This window comes from Bacillus rossius, chromosome 1 (genome assembly GCF_032445375.1).
Source record: "Bacillus rossius redtenbacheri isolate Brsri chromosome 1, Brsri_v3, whole genome shotgun sequence".
NCBI classification, from domain to species: Eukaryota; Metazoa; Arthropoda; class Insecta; order Phasmatodea; family Bacillidae; genus Bacillus; species Bacillus rossius.
The window spans coordinates 28,537,095-28,552,913 of record NC_086330.1 but is presented as its reverse complement, the minus strand read 5'-3'; the positions used below and the strand labels follow the sequence as shown (position 1 = coordinate 28,552,913).

The 15,819-nt window shown below is 52.1% G+C and overlaps 1 protein-coding gene across 1 annotated transcript in view; it reads left to right on the top strand.

Annotated features, from left to right (window-relative positions):
* LOC134529688 (inactive tyrosine-protein kinase 7-like) overlaps positions 1–15,819 on the top strand; it is a 232,811-nt gene that overhangs the window by 200,266 nt on the left and 16,726 nt on the right. Inside the window, exons 11-14 of the mRNA XM_063364456.1 lie at positions 1,214–1,361; positions 3,260–3,387; positions 5,449–5,646; positions 7,008–7,012. Coding sequence (XP_063220526.1) covers positions 1,214–1,361; positions 3,260–3,387; positions 5,449–5,646; positions 7,008–7,012 — 479 coding nt within the window. The remainder of the gene's footprint in view (positions 1–1,213; positions 1,362–3,259; positions 3,388–5,448; positions 5,647–7,007; positions 7,013–15,819) is intronic.

The window sequence follows — 15,819 nt, the reverse complement described above, 5'->3', positions numbered from 1 at the left end:
TCTCACATCAAAAAAATACATTTTTAGGGCCGCGGAACGGTGTGACCTTAAAGCCCGGCCCTCACACAATGATTTACAAAGCCTATAGAAAAATTCACTTAGCGGGGAAACTTCCCCGAAAAGCTGCATTCCTATTTGCTACAGATACAGCTCCTCGGTCGTGAGTACCTGCCGCCTAGCGCGTGACTGGATTAAGCTCTTGGCCTGCTGGTTTCTACTCCCGCTGGTCTCTTTAACGACAAGACATTTATCTCTGCGTAACTGCTGATTACTGGCCCAACATCGGCCCAATAAGTTACTGTCCCTGGAGCTTGCTAAGCACTCTCTGTAACCTCTCCTGAACTCGCTGCACGGAAACTACTTGTCAGCTCGATGCCTGCACGCGGCGCGAGGTGCAAGACGATCCAATTGCAAGACAACGGTTCTATGCGTCAGAAAGGGAGAGGGATTTTGAAAGGACAGTGACCTGGATGATGTGTCGACATCTGTACACACTCCAGCGGCTTCACAGACGTATTGCTAAATAAATCCCCTAATCTTAAGAGGCCACTCCAGTGTTTCAGGGGCACTACGCAACCCGCGTTTACCTCATAAGATTCAATGCTATTTTCATTTTGCTTATAACTAATTAACTAATATAGATTTCGAAATGATGCTTGCCTGATATGTAAGACAACGATGCTCTTATCAAAGCCCCTTTCTTCAAAAACGTGCATAAATTATGGTTCAAACCTAGACAATACACTTATGCATATTAGTAAAGATTTGTATAAAACTATAATTTATGCACGTTTTTGAAGAAAAGGGCTTTGATAAGAGCATCGTTGTCTTACATATCAAGCAAGCATCGTTTCGAAATCTATATTAGTTAATTAGTTATAAGCAAAATGAAAACAGCATTGAATCTTATGAGGTTAACGCGGGTTGCGTAGTGCCCCTGAAACACTGGAGTGGCCTCTTAAGTTCTCTTACATCATTATTTTTAGTACATGTTACTTTAAATATTTGCAGATGAAGGATGTAAATATTATTCTTCCCTTTATTTAAATTTATGATGCTACTTGTGTCCTATTTTTTTTTTTTAAATGCATGCTGGATCTATATGTTCATATTTAGATTTTTTACTTACCTACACAGTTTGTGTGATTTGCCACCGTGTATACACATGATACTGTACAGATGTAATTAGTATTCTACGTTTTGCGCTGTGCAGTGACGCCCAAATTCAGTGTCTATCCTCGGAACCCAACTGAAGCTTTTGAAGGCTACCCAGTGATGATACACTGCATTGCCGAAGGAGACCCGAAGCCTACGATCAAGTGGGATCGCAACAGTAACTTCAGTGCCTTCGACCCACACAGGTACAGTGGGGTATTTATTTATGTTCCTGGTGTGCAAATGACACTTAATTATTAAAGTGAATCTTCTTGACAGTCAGTAGGATACATCTAGGTGATGACTCATTAGTAGGGGCCGGATTAATTCGCGTGCTCAATGACCTGCAGGATGAACTCCATAGTTCTACGTAGACTCGGTCAAATGCCACCCACTCATTGGCTGCTGTCTTGTAAGACGTCCCAACGTAGCAGCCTGTGATTCGATAAAGCTTTGGTCGGGCGTTTCTCATTGGCCTAGAGTCATTCAGGTGAGTTTTGAGCCAATGGCAGAGGCAGCACTGAGGTATAACTATTTGTATTTTAGCCTATCGTGAAATTAATTCGCGAATTTTTCCGGTCTCTACTCATTAGGGCATAACAGAAAGTACAGTGCTCAGGATTGGTGCGGGAGCTCAATGATGTAGGGGATATAGATTGAGCAGTCCACTCCTCCGGAAAGCAGTGCTGCAGTGCTACTTTTTTAGCTTCATGGAAACACAGCGACATGCACACTTAAGCCATCTCCTAGCTACACATTTAATAGACATGACGGTATATAGTATACACATATTTTTGTAATTCTTTTCATCATAAGAGTAAATTAGTAAAAAAATTGGTTTAATCATTCAAGTGTCTTATTGAAGTATGAAGTTGTCACCACCCAGACATTCAAAAGCAAGGTCAAGGCTAACAATCCACACCTGCTACCAAGTGGGGAAAGAAAAAAAAATTGGATCAAGAATATTAAATCTATGAAAAAGTATTGCTCAAACTTTCCTGATGGTGGTGTTTTAAGTAGGTTGAATTGAAACAAAGCAGAGTAAACCAAAATTAGGAGATGAAAGAGAATAGTCATAATAAAAATATTTAAAGAATTTACTTTTTTCAAAATGATGGTATGTATTTATCTTTCAAAAAGTATATAATTAAGAAACAATGACAGTAGTCTGGCATATAATTTCAAAAGCCTGTACTTAAAATGTTTTAAATAAAAGGATTCAAAAATGCTTCCCTAAATTATTATACCAAAAAATTTATACGTTTATCAAAAATAATAGATATGCCGGTGCACTAGCATATAATCGTAAAGTAGTGATAATAATTTAATGTAGCTAAAATACTTTGCAATACTAAAATTATCTGAATATACAAATATATTACAAATGTCAAAACAGTTATTAAAATATTCATTACACATCTATTCTGTAAAAAAATATAATAATCACTGTTCGCGTGCGAAGTGTGCAGAAAACAAAATACGGTTCAGGCTATTTTCGTGGACTGAAGCACACAGTGAATAAAAGTAATTAAATTAATAACACAACACAGCAATAAAAAATACATTTGTTTCTTAATTACATTTACATATAGTGGAATGATACGCTAAACCCTGGCGGAGAAACACTATGACGTCACCTGATAGCAGCACGGGCAACTATCGAGATATCGGCTGCACCTCGCTTGTTTCTTACACTTTCACTACGAAAAGTAAATTAGAAGGGTGGGAGGGATTGGGCGCAGCCCTGGAGGAACGGCAATTGGACATAACGGCCTACGTGAGCCAGGTGAGCACCAACGGTTGTCGTCTTTGCATACATATGTGTATATGTTTGTTTATGAGTACATGCATTTATATCTGTGTATGTGTATATAAGTGTACATGCATATGTATGTTTATATGCACATATATTTAGCTTCGCCTCTCCTGGTGCATGCGTACAGGCCACTAGGCTCGTGATAACACTGTTTATAAGTGTGGCAGAAGGGATCTGGATTGTAAATCCAGGCATGGCTTCCCGAAAGTGTTCATTTAGGCGTGAATCAGCTGCTGTAGTATCGATGCCGTGCTGACAGTTGCGTGCATGTCCGTGCTCTTTCGTCAGGTTCCACGTGATGGAGAATGGCACACTCCTGGTGCAGGAGGTACACATGTCGGACGAGGGGAAGTACGGTTGCACGGCCGGCAACAGCGGCGGTCTCAAGAGGGAGGAGGTCACTCTCATTGTCAAAAGTGAGTAGACTTGTTGTGCCAAGGAGTGTGAAGCAAGTAGTGCAGTATTTATTTTCAGAAGGTGGCGAGGAGGAGATAGAACCACACTGCCCACTGTTTGCTTCCAAAAGATTTCCTTTTGGTGGTGGGAATAATAAATAATTTTTGGAATTTTGGAAAAATGGGGGGGGGGGGGGGGGGAGATAACATCTTCTCTCCCTGAGCATGCCCCTTTGTAGCAGTATTTTTGACACACAGAAGCAATAATAGCAGATTATTAAAAACACTTCGCACAAAGTGTAAAAAATGTTACCACATATAATTTGTGTCCGTAGAATAGGTTCACATAAAAAATTTAGTGGCATTGTAATGTTAACCAACTCGTATAACAATCATAATCATAATAACAATACAAGATGATGCAACAGATATAGCATTTTTCAAAAAAAGTAATGTATAAATATCTACATTATTTATCAAAGTAAAACTGCATAGCACTGCATGCTGATGAAGTGCTTAGTTTGTAACCAAGTAATTTTGGAGCAAAGTTTTAACATTTCTTCTGCACTGCATATGATGAGGTTCACAATTACACAATTTCCAGGTTTTTTTTTTATCAATGTGGATTCACAAATATTTTTCATTGTTTCTTAAAAACAAACTGTACACTACTCAAATTTCCCGAGCTTTAAAATTAGGTTTCAGTAAGTACTTGAAACTAGACTCCACTTGAGATTACAAGTAGACTTGTGTAGCCCTAACAAAAATGCTACATAAATTGCTACAGTTTTGGAACAATGTTGACGTCGTCCGGAGGCTACGCCCCCTTGGAGCCCGATGCGACTGACTCCCAACCCTCTGCCCCTACTCCCTGCCCTGGCAGTTTCACCAGCATCGTACATCAGCCATTTTGAACAGCGCACCTTCACCGAGAGGAATCTGGCCAGGGGAAGTATTTAAGTCGGTGCCTTCTACCCTAAATATCATGTAAATTAATAATTGTCATTGTTTATACTGTTTTTTGTGCCCAATGGCTGTGTTATTTTTAGTTACAAGTATCGAAGTAAATAACTTTAATGTATTTTACTTAACTCCAGGTGAACTTGGATATTCTGAATGCACCCTTGAGTGATAATAAATTCTCATACTTTTCATATTTTAAAATGCAAATAATATAAATAAAGGGATTGTATCAATTTGATACTATTAATTAATTATGTGAAATGTTTTATGCCTTATGCTTTTAACGTATACAGCACGATTTTTGAATAATACAGCAGTTTTTGTGTCTTGGCGTGGGTGGGTACGCCATCCAGTACACTCAACAGCCATCGATGGCCCCAGTCAAACTCTACAACCGTTCGCGGTCAGTTGCTCCCAGCACCCTGGGGACATCATCATTGTGGGCTTCTAATATATTAATTCTTATTGTCCTAAAATTTTTCTAAACTCTTTCTTCTATCCTCGGGGCCTGCCTCGGTTAGTCGACTACTTTATTAAATTTAATGAACCTTACTTGTGACTCGGACATCAACGTGAAGGTATCATCCAGCCACGTAGGTGGCTGGAGCTCAAATAAACTGATTCGTGCTGCAGGGCGTTTTATCTGTTTCAGTATTATTTTCGTTTAATGTTAACTGCCATGAAGTATGAAATAAATGAATCTTGCCAGAACCGTGCGTGTCTCTTCTACCACAAGGGAGTGCGTGGAGGTGTAGAGGCATGTGGGACGCCTTAAAGAGCCCACATGTTAAGTAACATCTAGCATTCCGATGCTGAGAGCGGACCAGGGTTTTGCACAAGGGGTTACTATTAGGGGGCATGTCTAAAATTTTGCCACACTTGGGCTATGTCATGCCCTGAGTCAATAGCTCTAGCTGGGCCCGTGTCGCCCTTAACCACATGGTGGTTCCCACAGCAATAAGTCGACAAACTCTCGCCAAATTAGGCCCCGTGACCCCCGTGGCAATGTCAAATATCTATTTCAGTATGTATTGGAAACAAAATTGATTGATGCCCTCCTTCTCCTCTAAAGAAACACCTCCTTGTTGTGCTTATATAATTTGTGTGTTTTTTTTGCAGGTGCTGAAGGATACCGTCCTCTTGATGATTCCGAAGGGGAGAGTTCAATGATGACAAAGACATTCACCATCACACTCAGTGCTGCCACAGCGTACATGGTTTTAGTGATTGGCTTGATGATATGGTGCCGTTACCGCAGAAGGAAGCGCAAGCTAGCTTATCTCAGTGCCAATGGAGCTGAAGGTACAGACACATTGTGTAAGTGTCGTGGCATAACTGCTTACATTAATATTGCTTTTGTTTCTCTGCATCCCCCCCGATGTTCGTGAAAGTTAATACAAACAAATGAGTCACATCGGTCTGCCATCTTCCCAAGATTTCTGAGACTTCCACAGGTGGCAGCACCGTGTTTTGGGACGCACATCCGTTCCAAACAAATTCCGTTCCATTCACGAAGTTACTTCTACCAAATGCCATATACCAAGAGCTAAGATGTTTGTACATCAATATTGTTCATATTAGTTACAGGTATTTTATTTAGATAAAAAATTATTTTAATTAATGTTTTAATTAAATTAATGTTAGACTTGAATGAAAACCTCCTTTGGAAATTAAATAAATTTTTTTTTTAAATATTTACTAATTTAGGCCCTAGAAGATGGATAGCTACAAAATTTTTTAATGAATGGTGCTAAATTTCTGAGTTAAAAAAATCCAAATACATCTTGTACAAATGCACACATAATATACCTCTATTTTATGACATGAGTCATCATGTTTTCTTAACCCTTTACATTTGAAATCATATAAATCATTAACAGTGGAACTTCATGATAAATTATATCACATTAAACAATTTCTCACTTAAAAAAATACAATTTCATATCCTGGAGATTTGGCCTTTATATGCCCTTGCCTCTCGATGGCTCTGTTCATATTTATTGCTAGATAGCATTATGCTAGAGTAAATACAGGAAAGTGATTGGAATCAACACCTCTGTAGTAGATTTAACAAGGGATCTGCAAGTATTCATGAATAATATATGATATTTGATATTCATGAATAATTTTATACTTGATTAGACATTTCAAGCTTAATATTTTATGAAATTATTTGTAACCAATGAATATGCCTACACGATGAGGGACTTATTCACAAAAAAATAATATTGAAATTAAAATGTAAGTTGATTTATTGAGAAGTTTATATTTGTATTCTGTAACATTATTTACATATAGTATTTATATTTAACAAATAATCAATGATGATGATTTAAAATTATTAATAATACTCTACTTTATGTGTATAGTCAGATAAAAGAAAACAACTTTCAACCTAAAATTTACTGGTTTAAGAAAATGCATTACAGAAATTTTTTTTGAAGCTATACTTCTTCAGGCGTACTATGGAAAAATAATGAGGGTAAATTTTTTCGATGCGGACACACTATGCAACAAAATTTTTACAGGAAAATGGCGGACCCATGTGTAAGAACATTAACCCAATTATAGGCTTTGTAGTGCAGTGTTTATAGTGCATGGTTAATAAGCTGAAGAAATGTTTGTTCAAATCACTGCAGTGAGTATTTTTTTACTGGTATTTAATGTTCTGACGACAGTCGTCGTACCCTCCCAGATACAGAGGCCGTACCTGGCCACCGACGCGGGCCTGAGGGGGCCTGTTTTCCCCCCCAGTGAACCCCAGTGTGTGCGACGGCCAGGGACGCACCCGCGTGCGCCCTAGCATGCCAACGAGTGTTTTTTCTATGTGACTTTATCTTTTATTTCAGTGTGTATATATTTGTAAACGATTAAGGGATTTGAATGTGTGTAATTAACTTATTTTATTTATTATTCATTGTGCAAGTTCGCTGTGTAATTAATGTCTCGTGTATGTCTTTGTAAATAATTCAATAACTTTTTCTGAAGTGTTTCGCCGTAGTATGTAATTGCAGCCTGGCGCGCCGCGGGACGGAGCTCTCTCCCACGCCGGCCGATTTTCCCCTCCCTCCCCGCCACCCGCGGGCGCCGGCCCGCGGGCGAGCGGGGAGAGGCAGTCGCGTCCTGGTCTCGAGCGGAGACAGACGTGTTCGTTGCTCCGCGAGCCGCGCACGTTGCGCTCGGGATTGAACGTTCGCTCAGTCCGCAGTCGGTCACGGCAGCTGAGCTGCCACCGCGAATCAGCTTAGCATTGTTAACTTACGAGTCATCGGGAGACGTGTCTAGCGGGCAGTTTCTACAACGCGAACGTGGTGCTACGAGTCTCTGAACTTTTCGCCGTCCACGGAACATTACGTAACGGGCCGCGTATGTACAGCGCTCCGTCTTCGGGCCCTCTCTCACTGGGTCAGCCTAGCATTAATAAACTTTACGATTCGCGCCGAAACGTATTTGAGAACCGCCCCGTCATCAGGGAGTCCGTGTCGCCGTGGTAGGGCACTTGTTCCGCGACGGTTCCGCCAGGCTGCGGCAGGACTTTATAAGCGTTAATAAAAGACGGCTCGTGAAATTCGTTAATGCCGTGTTCTGCTTGCGACAACCTACCAACATTCCTCGCAATCACTTCACTCTCCCTCCAGGTCCCGCCTTTCCTGGTCCCGGCCACGCTGGCCTGGACCCACACCTCTCCGACGAGGGCAGTACGGGCATAACAGGACATTTATTTCAACGGGGAAAACGGGGACCTGAAGCCGAGGGACGTCATTTGGCGCCCAACTAGTGTGGCCGTAAGCATACGCAAGCGCACGCAAGCGCACGCAAGCGCACGCAAGCGCGCAGGTGCAGGACAGAACGGAAGCAGGTGCGGCTGCGCGGCGTGGGAGCGGCTCGAATTCGAGACGTCGCGCCGGCGCGCCGGCGGGAGATAACGCAGCGCGGGAACGGCGCGAACACGAGACGTTTCGGCGAGAGTAAGCGCGTCGTGGGGGACAGAAATACAAGACGGCGGTGCAGCGGTATCCCGGACTGAAGATAACGCGCTGGGGAGGATCGTATTGTATTACTGGGGGAGATTGTGTTCACGATCCGCGGATCAGTAGCACAGGAGGACAGGATGGCGTGGAAACAGGCGGGACAAGAAAGATACGATCTAATCAGTTTCGAAACGGACTTGTGTGAGGAGGGAGACTCCGCGAAAATGGACGTAAAAAACGAGGTGTGCGGGTCCGGCGGCGCGGCCGAGGGCGCGAACAGCACGGACAGCACAGTTGAGGACAGTAATCGGGAACAGGGGGACAGGCACGCGGACGCAGATGGGCCGGTAGTGCGGTACGTGAGCGCGCAGTTTGAGTTGCCAGAGTTTGCGGGGAGAGACAACGAGGACCCGCGGGAGTTTTTGCGGGAGTGTGAACACCTCCTAAAACTGTACGAAGTGCGACGGGCGGAGTGGACGCCGCGAGTGGCGGGACAGCTCCGCGGTGAGGCAAGGAACTGGTGGTCAATGGCCGGGAGTTTTGATACCGAGTGGGGACATTTTGTACGCCAAGTCAAAACTAGGTTTGATAACGATCAGGCGCGGGCAATGTGTTTGCGGACATTTTATTGCCGAAACCAGGAGGAGGACGAGAGTGCAGAGCAGTTCATTTACGAGAAGTTACGCATGTTCCGCCGATTGGGGACAAGTGGGGACGTGAGTGCGGCGTTGCCAACCATTGTCGAACAATTGCTGCCAGAGTTTCGCCCCTTCATGAGGACGGCTGCTGGTCGTGACACGGAGGAGTTCGTGGCCCTCGCCCGCGTGATCGAACGTGACATGTCGCAGTGGAGGACGGCACTCAGGGGCGCGAGAGCTCCCCGTGCTCGCTCGGGGCCGCTGGGGGTCACCGTCACAGAGGTCACGGACAGTGACTTGGCCGTGGTGAGCTACGCCGGCGGCGCGGGACCGCGCAGGACAACAGACCGCGGTGGCACCAGGGAACGCCCGGAACCAGCTGCGACAGGAGGAGGACGTCACGAGCGGACAGATACGAGAGAGAGGGACGAACGTCCGCCGCGATGCCGTTTTTGCCCGGACGCGTACCATTGGCATCGCCTCTGCCCCACCAGAGCCGCGTGGGAGGAGGCGCGCGAAGGCAACACGTCGCAGGCGGGAAACGCAGGACCGGGGGCGGAGGGACAACTGGGTGCCGCTCCCCGGCCCGCCAGCCACCGGCAGTCCCAGTAACTGACAGAACACGTCGACCACCACCGGCGCCTACCGCACTAACGTCCTGTATGCCGCCGGGAAGCAGGGGACAACGGGACTACTCCTCATCAGCTGTCCCCACGCCGAGGCAACTGCGGGGACAGCTGACTGCCGGCGCCACCACCGCGGCCCTGAGGCCGGGTATACCAGGGCCGGACCAGCCGCCTCGTCGACACGCCGTCGACGGGGTGGACAACCAGAGCGTCAGCGCAGGCATCCCGCCGGCCATCTCCGTGCAGGGACAGCTGACTGCCGGCGCCACCACCGCGGCCCTGAGGCCGGTTATACCAGGGCCGGACCAGCCGCCTCGTCGACACACCGTCGACGGGGTGGACAATCAGAGCATCAGCGCAGGCGTCCCGCCGGCCATCTCCGGGCAGGGACAGCTGACTGCCGGCGCCACCACCGCGGCCCTGAGGCCGGGTGTACCAGGGCCGGACCAGCCGCCTCGTCGACACGCCGTCGACGGGGTGGACAATCAGAGCATCAGCGCAGGCATCGTGCCGGCCATCTCCGGGCAGGGACAGCTGACTGCCGGCGCCACCACCGCGGCCCTGAGGCCGGGTATACCAGGGTCGGACCAGCTGCCTCGTCGACACGCCGTCGACGGGGCGGACAACCAGAGCATCAGCGCAGGCATCCCGCCGGCCATCTCCGTGCAGGGACAGCTGACTGCCGGCGCCACCACCGCGGCCCTGAGGCCGGTTATACCAGGGCCGGACCAGCCGCCTCGTCGACCTGTCGTCGACGAGGTGGACCACCGGAACGAGCCGCGGACCTCGCCGCGAGTTCCCCACGCCCGGACGGCCAGGTGGCCGGGGGCGGTGGGGGACAGACGACTGCACAGCTGGGGCAGGTCGGCCCCGAGGAGCCGGAGCTGCTGCGAATTCCTGTCCGCGCTAACGGGCGGGAGATGCTGGCCCTGGTGGACACCGCCGCCAGCCGAACCTACATCGCGGCCCACCTGGTGGGAGCGGAGGCAGTGACACCGCGGAGGGAGCTGGTGCAGCTGGCCACCAGGGACGCCGTCGTTGCAGCAGGGGGCATCACTCAGGTAACAATGAGCATCGTTGGTCACGTTAGCCACGTCGAGGCCTGGGTGGTCCCCGAGCTCCGCGAGGGGCTGATTCTGGGGGTCCCATGGCTGCACGAGGTGGACGCCACCGTGGAAGTACGAGCTGGCCGGATGCACTTCGGCACCCAGGGGCGCTGGACGGTGTACGGCGTGCACCAGGTTCCCCCCAGTCCCCCTCAGTCAGTCATTCGCCTAGAAGACCTTCAGCACGGTGTTCCAGAGGAGTACGTCGATGTCATCAACCATGTCCTCACCTCTCAGGCACAGGTATTTGCGGCCGCGGACCGGCTACGACGGACAAACGTGACGGAGCACCGGATACCGATGGTACCGCACCGCCCTCCCTTTGAGAAGGTATACGGATTTGGCATCCGGGAACGGGAGGCCATACAGACTCAAATTGACGAGATGTTACGTGACGGGGTAGTGGAACCCAGCACCTCCCCGTATAACTCACGGGTGGTGCTGGCCACCAAGAAAGACGGAAGTCTACGCTTTTGCGTAAACTTCAAGGCGATAAACAAACTGACCATTCCCGCCCCGCCCCCGCAGATCAATATCACAGACACACTGGCAGGACTGGGGGACGCCACTATTTTCACGACACTAGACTTAAAATCAGGCTACTGGCAGGTGCCGGTATGTCTGGAGGACCGCCCTAAGACGGCATTTACGGCACCAGACGGTCGACGTTACCAGTTCTGCGCCATGCCGTTTGGTCTCATGGACGCCCCTGCCACGTTCCAGGCCCTGATGGTACGTGTTCTGGATGGGTACATTGGTGAGTTCGCCAGTGCCTATCTGGACGACGTTATCATCTGGTCCAGGACGTGGGAGGAACACGCGCACCATCTGGCATTGGTGCTAGAACGTATGGCCAGACACGGACTGACGTGCGCCCCAAAGAAATGCCACATTGGGGCCATGGAAATAGAGTTCCTAGGACACATAGTGACGGCGGAGGGGTGCCGCCCCCGACCTGAGCAGTTGGAGCTAATAGAGGGAAAGGGGGCACCGAAGACCAGGAAGCAGCTCCAGAAGCTGCTGGGGCTGCTCAACTGGCTGCGGTCCTTCGTCCCCGACTTCGCCACGGTGACGGCCCCGATGACGGACCTACTGTCGCCGAAGACTAAGTTCCGGTGGACCCCCGCCGCGGACGAGGCCTTGCGACAGGTGAAGCGCCGGTTCAGGAACTGTCACACGCTCTCACGCCTGGTGCCCAGCCGCCCCATCTTCATCCAGACGGATGCGAGTCGGGAGGGGATGGGGGCGGTGTTGTACCAGATGGATGACCGGGGCGAGAGGCGCGTGATCGAGTACGCCAGTGCCAAGTTTGGGCAGGCTGAGCGGAAGTATCACGTGAATGAGCAAGAGTGCCTTGCGGTGGTCTGGGCCCTACAGAGGTACCGTCACCACGTCGAGGGCCGCTCATTCACGCTGAGAACCGACAGCCAATGCCTCCGCTGGTTGGACTCCGCTCAGGGCCGGAAGTCTAAGTTCACTCGGTGGGCCATGCTGATCCAGGAATTCTCGTTCACGGTCGAGCACATTCCTGGACGTGAAAATCAGTTGGCCGACGAGTTGTCCCGGAATCCGGACCCTGAGAATGAGTTCCACGACGACCAGGGCTGGGAGGAAGTGCTCCTCCCTGAGCGTGAGCGCGGGGTAGAGGACTCGGTGCCGCGACCGTGCGCGTTGTACGCGCTGACAAGCCCCACTGCTCCTGCACCCGACGCGCGACCCGAGACTATGACTGACCTGCTGGCGTGGGTCCACGCGGCGCAACTCCGGGACCCCGACACCCGGACCCGACTGACAGAGTGTGGGGAGGGGGTGATACCGGGCTGCCGGAGCCTGAACGGGGAGCTCCAGACCAGGGGGGCTCACAGGTCGAGCGGGTGGCGGACCCACGTGCCGCCCGAGGCCAGGCGCTGGGTCCTGAGCTACCTGCATGACCACCCCCTGGCGGGACACCCGGGCGCGGAGCAGACGCTGCGTGAGGTCAGACGGACGTTCCGCTGGCCTGGCGACGCGGCAGAAGTGAGACGCTACGTGCGGGCCTGCCTGCGTTGCCAGGAGCGGAAGTCCAGGCGACCCGACGGCAAGGAGCAGCAGGTCCCACGACGGCCCCGGAATCCCTTCCACACTGTGGCGGTGGATATTATGGGGCCGTATCCTCGCACGTCCCGTGGTCGGCGATTCATTGTTGTGGTCACGGATGTCTTCACCCGCTGGGCGGAGGCGTTCGCAGTACCAAACGTGAAAGCCGGCACCGTGATTGCCCTGCTCGAGCGCGAGTTCTTCCCGCGATACGGGTACCCCGCGGTCCTGCTGACGGACAACGGGGTGCAGTTCACGGGGAGAAGCTGGCGAGTGTCCTGCGCGTGTTGGGGGGTGGAGCATCACACGACGCCCACCTACCATCCGCGCGCGAATCCGACCGAAAGGCGGAATCAGGACATTAAAACTCAGCTGCGCATCCGGTTGGACGAGGACCACACCAAGTGGGACCTGCACCTGCCGACGCTGCTGTTTTGCCTGCGCCGTCGGACGAACGCGGTCACGGGCCATTCCCCCGCTGAACTGGTGCAGGGCCGGAACCTCGCCCTGCCCGGGGAAGCGCGAGCAACCCCCGACTTGCACGACATGACCACGGACGATCTGCGCGAAGACGCCCGACGTCGCCAAGCTGACTACCTGACTAGACGTACGCCGCAGACGCACCAGCCCCCAGCACGACTAGAGCCTGGCCAGCAGGTGTTTGTTAAGTGTCATCACCTGTCGGCTGGCGAGCGGGGCTTTTGCGCCAGTCTGGCTCCTAAGTGGGCGGGGCCACAGGAGATCGTAGACAGACTGGGCACCACCTCGTACCTCGTGCGTCGCGCCGACGGACGGACAACTAAGGTGCACAGGGACGACATTCGACTGATAGGCGACCCGCACGACGAGTACGACCACGACGACAGCGGACCAGTGGACGGTGACGAGGCCGAGGATGACGTCACCGAAGGTGTACTGGCCGACCTCGGCGCCCCTGTGGTGGTACCGCCGGAGCCGGACCTGGGACGTCGACGGGGACACGCCCACCCCAGGTCACTGCGGGGGGTTGGCAGGAACGTTGACAGGGACGACGACACACGGGACGGGACCGATGACAACGTCGCAGTAGGAGTCCTGGTCGACCTCGATGACCCCGTGGTGACGCCACCGGAGCCGGATCAGGGACGTCGACGGGGACACGCCCACCCCAGGTCACTGCGGGGGGTGGGCAGGAACGTTGACAGGGACGACGACACACGGGACAGGACCGATGACAACGTCGCAGTAGGGGTCCTGGTCGACCTCGGTGACCCCGTGGTGACGCCACCGGAGCCGGATCAGGGACGTCGACGGGGACACGCCCACCCCAGGTCACTGCGGGGGGTGGGCAGGAACGTTGACAGGGACGACGACACACGGGACAGGACCGATGACAACGTCGCAGTAGGAGTCCTGGTCGACCTCGGTGACCCCGTGGTGACGCCACCGGAGCCGGATCAGGGACGTCGACGAGGACACGCCCACCCCAGGTCACTGCGGGGGGTGGGCAGGAACGTTGACAGGGACGACGACACACGGGACAGGACCGATGACAACGTCGCAGTAGGAGTCCTGGTCGACCTCGGTGACCCCGTGGTGACGCCACCGGAGCCGGATCAGGGACGTCGACGAGGACACGCCCACCCCAAGTCACTGCGGGGGGTTGGCAGGAACGTTGACAGGGACGACGACACCTGGGGCACGACACATGGACGGGCCCCCACGACGACACCGACTCAGCCTCCTACGGGGGGACAGCAAAAGGGGAACGGTGGTTGGCAACTGGCAAGAGGGGGCGGGGAACGGACGCCCGTCAGAAGGGGCGGAAGGGGTCCGCGTGGCGCAAGCATGGCAGAGCTGGAGCGCTTCGTGGACCGGGTGCTCCCGCCTGATGACGTCAGCGCCTACGCCAACGACACTGATGGACCGCTCATCGAGGACGTAACACATGACAACACTGCTCAGGGCGACCTGGTCGACCTGAGTGAACCAGTGGTGACGTTGCCGGAGCCTACCCAGAGACGTGGACGGAGGTACGTCCACTCCTGGGAACGGCGGGTGACGGGGACGGACGTGAGCAAGGACGTGACAGACGGGGTAACGGTCCGGCTCCTCAGTGGGGAGGGCGATGTCGACAGGGCCCAGCAGGTGGTCCTGGACTTGCCTTCCGGGGAGCCGAGGATGACCGCTCACGCGGGGAGGGGACCGGCGTTGCGCCGGTCCACGCGTGAGAAGACGGCCCCCCACTACCTCCGGGACTACGAGTGGGGGAGTCAGCGCAAACCCCGCGACGTAAGACAAACGACCGACGGGGGGTTACGCTGCAGCGTGATGCAGCTCCTGCCCCAGTTTGCCCGACCCGGACGGAATGACGTGACGAGCTCCGACGACCAGACAAGTGGCCGGACGCGGACGTGGCTGCCGGTCTAGGTCGGCGTCGGGGGCCAGGACGGCCTCGGGAGAGGGGGGGCATATGACGACAATCGTCGTACCCTCCCAGATACAGAGGCCGTACCTGGCCACCGACGCGGGCCTGAGGGGGCCTGTTTTCCCCCCCAGTGAACCCCAGTGTGTGCGACGGCCAGGGACGCACCCGCGTGCGCCCTAGCATGCCAACGAGTGTTTTTTCTATGTGACTTTATCTTTTATTTCAGTGTGTATATATTTGTAAACGATTAAGGGATTTGAATGTGTGTAATTAACTTATTTTATTTATTATTCATTGTGCAAGTTCGCTGTGTAATTAATGTCTCGTGTATGTCTTTGTAAATAATTCAATAACTTTTTCTGAAGTGTTTCGCCGTAGTATGTAATTGCAGCCTGGCGCGCCGCGGGACGGAGCTCTCTCCCACGCCGGCCGATTTTCCCCTCCCTCCCCGCCACCCGCGGGCGCCGGCCCGCGGGCGAGCGGGGAGAGGCAGTCGCGTCCTGGTCTCGAGCGGAGACAGACGTGTTCGTTGCTCCGCGAGCCGCGCACGTTGCGCTCGGGATTGAACGTTCGCTCAGTCCGCAGTCGGTCACGGCAGCTGAGCTGCCACCGCGAATCAGCTTAGCATTGTTAACTTACGAGTCATCGGGAGACGTGTCTAGCGGG